Below are 5,000 nucleotides of genomic sequence, written 5' to 3'. Positions count from 1 at the left end.
CAGAGAGGAGCCCAGAGGACGTGGACATCATAGTGAACAGACTCCGGCATTAATAATAATAATAATAATAATAATAATAATAATAATAACATGTATTCCAGGCCGTCAGAGAGGAGCCCAGAGGATGTGGACATCATAGTGAACAGACTCCGGCAGGTCAAAGCCTTCAACAGGTTTCCTTCATCGTTGCTGCTTCAGATCTGTTCCTGTGCTTTCTATGAGTTCCTGGACCGAGGAATCACACGTATGTACACACACACACACACACACACACACACACACACACACACACGCACGCAGGCCATTCACATTTATTATGACCATATTTTATGAACTCGTATGACTTTGGGCCAAAAGGGGGTTGTGTGAATCATGTGCAACACTTCCTGTTGACAGTCATTCGATTGGTTCAGATCCAATCAGTCGACAACTAGACTTCCTGTTGACGTGATTCAATTGGTTCAGATCAAATCTAGTCTCTCGTAGCCAGAGAACTGTAGTCTGTAGAGTCTGTAGTCTGTCTGTAGTCTGTAGAGTCTGGAACCCAAAGAGAGAACTGTAGTCTGTAGAGTCTGTAGTCTGTCTGTAGTCTGTAGAGTCTGGAACCCAAAGAGAACCCCAGAGAACTGTAGTCTGTAGTCTGTCTGTAGTCTGTAGAGTCTGGAACCCCAGAGAACTGTAGTCTGTAGAGTCTGTAGTCTGTCTGTAGTCTGTAGAGTCTGGAACCCAAAGAGAGAACTGTAGTCTGTAGAGTCTGTAGTCTGTCTGTAGTCTGTAGAGTCTGGAACCCAAAGAGAACCCCAGAGAACTGTAGTCTGTAGTCTGTCTGTAGCCTGTAGAGTCTGGAACCCAAAGAAAACCCCAGAGAACTGTAGTCTGTAGTCTGTCTGTAGCCTGTAGAGTCTGGAACCCAAAGAGAACCCCAGAGAACTGTAGTCTGTAGTCTGTCTGTAGTCTGTAGAGTCTGTAGTCTGTCTGTAGCCTGTAGAGTCTGGAACCCAAAGAGTGTAAGGAAGCTGCCATTTCCATTCACAAAAACATATTTTAAAAATAGCTTTACATTTTATTTTTGAATATCCATTTCTTCTAAGCAGCAAGCTATATATGCAAAGATGATTTCTATTTATATTAGGATCAATTTGTGCGAAATCTGTAAAGACGAAACGGAAGTGGCTTCACTTCCGCTTTATATTCTACTCATGATCAGAGCTTCCGTTGCTCCAGACTGTACGACGAAAGCATTTATATTTGACTCATGATCAGAGCTTCCGTTGCTCCAGACTGTACGACGAAAGCATTTATATTTGACTCATGATCAGAGCTTCCGTTGCTCCAGACTGTACGACGGAAGCATTTATATTTGACTCATGATCAGAGCTTCCGTTTCTCCAGACTGTACGACGGAAGCATTTATATTTGACTCATGATCAGAGCTTCCGTTGCTCCAGACTGTACGACGGAAGCATTTATATTTTACTCATGATCAGAGCTTCCGTTGCTCCAGAGTCCAGACTGTACGACGGAAGCATTTATATTTGACTCATGATCAGAGCTTCCGTTGCTCCAGACTGTACGACGGAAGCATTTATATTTTACTCGTGATCAGAGCTTCCGTTGCTCCAGACTGTATGACGGAAGCATTTATATTTGACTCGTGATCAGAGCTTCCGTTGCTCCAGACTGTACGACGGAAGCATTTATATTTGACTCATGATCAGAGCTTCTGTTGCTCCAGACTGTATGACAGGAAGCATTTATATTTTACTCGTGATCAGAGCTTCCGTTGCTCCAGACTGTATGACGGAAGCATTTATATTTGACTCATGATCAGAGCTTCCGTTGATCCAGACTGTACGACGGAAGCATTTATATTTGACTCATGATCAGAGCTTCCGTTGCTCCAGACTGTACGACGGAAGCATTTATATTTTATGACGTAACAATATAATCCTGATGACTACAAAACAATACTAATACTGTGCGTTCTAATTTCCTGATCTTCCTTGGCTTCTGTCTTTGTGCGTGCGTGTGCGAGTGCATGTGCGAGTGCATGTGCGTGTGCATGTGCGTGCGTGTGCATGTGCGTGCGTGCGTGTGTGTGTGTGTGTGTGTGTGTGCGTTAGAGAGTGACATTTTGTCGGGATTCCCGTGGGTCACGTGATTCCCGCGGGAATCCTGTGGGATGGGATTAATTTTTTTATTAATCCCGTGATCGGGACGGGACGGGAATAAAAATCAACGGGAGCGTGCAGGAGCGGGAATGCCATCTATCTAGAATCATAATGATCATTTTCAGGAAGGAAACAACGCTCGCCGCGGTGCTCAGACTCACTGCTGGCTGCCTGCTGTAGCCAGGGGGGTGGAGCTGGGTGGACCGCAGTGTTTGTTTACAATAAAGTTTCAATAGTTGTCACTGTACAATACTTTAAAACAGTTGTCATGTTGCACACAATCAATTTGGTCATAGCAGCCGCTGAGCCGCCTGTAGCCTCTCCTCTCCAAGCAGCAGCCCACAGTGCCTGCACCGTGAGACCGCAGTGAGAACGCTATAGCATTGCAAGAAGCTAAGGCTTAGCTGCTAAGCTAACACAACACCAGCCATGGTGGTGGTGATGTTAGCTTAGCGTAGCGTAGCTTGCTGCTGCTTGGCTGTTCAACTTCACTTCATCTCTGCCTATAATTTCTTATTGTTACCCTGACACCGGAGCTGCAAAAACAGAGTGACAGTGAGACGAGCATGTCGACCGTAGCAATGAATGGAGACCTATTTGGAATGATTAAATCCATTATTGGCCTGGAGAAAGTTACAGCCGCTCCGCCTCCTCCTCCTCCCTGGCACGGTACAATTAGCCATGTGCTATATGACGTTTTGTTTACCCTGCGACAGGGACTGAGAGAAGGAAACAATGTCTTAAATAATAAAATAAAACATTAAATACCATGTTTGGGTTTATTCAACTAAGGTACTGTTACCATAGGCGTGGTGTGACTGACCAATGTTTTGTTTTTTAACTGACATACATTCCACCATAGCAAGGTATGTATAAGGTATTATGTGTTGGGGCCTTTGAAGATTGTTGTTTAAACTGGATTGAGGCATTATATGCATGTATGGTATATATATAATATACCATTACATTTACCACGTTAACTGTTCCTGGTGCCACATTGTTTAATGGCATGAAACGATACTCTTTAAAAAAAATAAGAACGCCATCCATTGCCTTAATGAGTAACTTACCATATTGTGCTGAATATAAGACTATTTATTTTGTTATCGGGGACGGGGACTAGACTAATTGAATTTCAATGTACTTTTTTCTCTAATTAGTCTTGAAAAATGGAGTATTGGAGTAGTCTATAATCGGCACAATGCAGTATTAAAAATAAAATAAAAACAGGAGCGGGATGGGAGTGGGAGTCATCTCGAGTGGGAGCGGGATGGGATCAGGAGTCATTCTACAGGAGTGGGACAGGACAGGATTTTTATTTTTACCCTGGTCCAGGATTGGGACAGGACAGGATTTTTTCTGTGGGAGTGGGACAGGACAGGAGTGGAAATCCACTCCCGTGTCAGTCTCTAGTGTGCGTGCGTGCAGTGTTCCGTCAGGGCGACATCGGGACCAGCTGGTATGCGGTGCTGTCCGGCTCTCTGGATGTCAAGGTGTCAGAGACTGCAAACCACCAGGTAAACACTAAACAAAATAGGAGGAGAAATAATAAGAAATGAGAAATGAAAAATAATTATAAGAAAAAAATAGGAAAAAAAATGATTGTCGGGCAATCGAGAGAGCGCGAGTTTCTTTCATAAGAAAAAATCACACCTGTGTGAACCAAGTGGTGCAACTCCCCTCTCTCTCTCTCTCTCTCTCTCTCTCTCTCTGCTCCGTTAGATTAGCTTTATTATGGATCGCGCATGCGCGCTGCCGTCCACCTCCCATTATACAGGCAGACTAAAAGCTGAATAACTCCTAATCTACGGAGCTCTCCATGGTTTGGTCATTTAGCGCGATGTTCGGAGGTCTTTGCTGATAATCCGGTGGTCTAGATGGAAACATTGGTGCTTTCTAGAGCAAGGATGGCTATATTTTAGCTCGCTAGCATTGAAGCTATTTATGTAGCAACAACATCTGTTTCTGTGCTGCGTGCGCAGCCTCACAGACCCTGGCAGTCAGAAGTTGATTTGCGTCACATACTTCTCTCGTTCCAATTTCACGCATGCGCACAACACTCGTGCTCATTGACGTACATCACAAACAAACAGGTACATGGACATTGCTAGCTGGTTGTAGAAGTGGTTGCAAAAAATATAGGAAAAAAAAAAAGAAATGAGAAATAATAAGAAATGAGAAATAATAGCGCGCCACCGAGTGGCGCGCTACGAGCTTGTAGGTCTGCTATTTTTGAAAAATCTAAGAACCACTGACATAGGAACATAGCTTTTTCAGAAAACTGTCAGGATGTAGAAGAACATGTTTAGAATCTGATCTCAGGTCAGAATGGGTTATTAACACTGCTCCACTGCTCCCCCTATAGGACGCGGTGGCCATCTGCACCCTGGGCGTGGGCACAGCCTTCGGAGAGTCCATCCTGGACAACACGCCGCGCCACGCCACCATGGTCAGCGCCGAGAACTCTGAGCTGATACGCCTGGACAGAGGGGACTTTAGGACCCTGTGGGAGGTAGAGAGACCTTACGTTACTATAGAGAGAGAGAGAGAGAGAGAGAGAGACCCTGTGGGAGGTAGAGAGACCTTACGTTACTGTAGAGAGAGAGAGAGAGAGAGAGAGAGAACTCTGAGCTGATACGCCTGGACAGAGGGGACTTTAGGACCCTGTGGGAGGTAGAGAGACCCTACGTTACTGTAGAGAGAGAGAGAGAGACCCTGTGGGAGGTAGAGAGACTATACGTTACTGTAGAGATAGAGAGAGAGACCCTCTGGGAGGTAGAGAGACACTACGTTACTGTAGAGAGAGAGAGAGAGAGAGAGAGAGAGAGA

General features: G+C 44.9%; 1 protein-coding gene across 1 annotated transcript in view; it reads left to right on the top strand.

Moving 5' to 3' along the window:
* Positions 1-5,000, top strand: part of LOC308325981 (rap guanine nucleotide exchange factor 4-like) — a gene marked incomplete at both ends in the record, with an annotated part of 44,728 nt that overhangs the window by 7,522 nt on the left and 32,206 nt on the right. The window contains 3 exons of the mRNA XM_080778780.1: positions 102-244; positions 3,600-3,688; positions 4,537-4,683. Of these exons, the coding sequence (XP_080634906.1) occupies positions 102-244; positions 3,600-3,688; positions 4,537-4,683 (379 nt within the window). The remainder of the gene's footprint in view (positions 1-101; positions 245-3,599; positions 3,689-4,536; positions 4,684-5,000) is intronic.

The sequence above is a fragment of the Protomyctophum bolini genome (genome assembly GCF_963924005.1).
Source record: "Protomyctophum bolini genome assembly, chromosome: 12".
In the NCBI taxonomy this organism is placed as follows: domain Eukaryota; kingdom Metazoa; phylum Chordata; class Actinopteri; order Myctophiformes; family Myctophidae; genus Protomyctophum; species Protomyctophum bolini.
The sequence above is the reverse complement of the archived record's forward strand: the minus strand, read 5'-3'. Positions and strand labels throughout refer to the sequence as shown.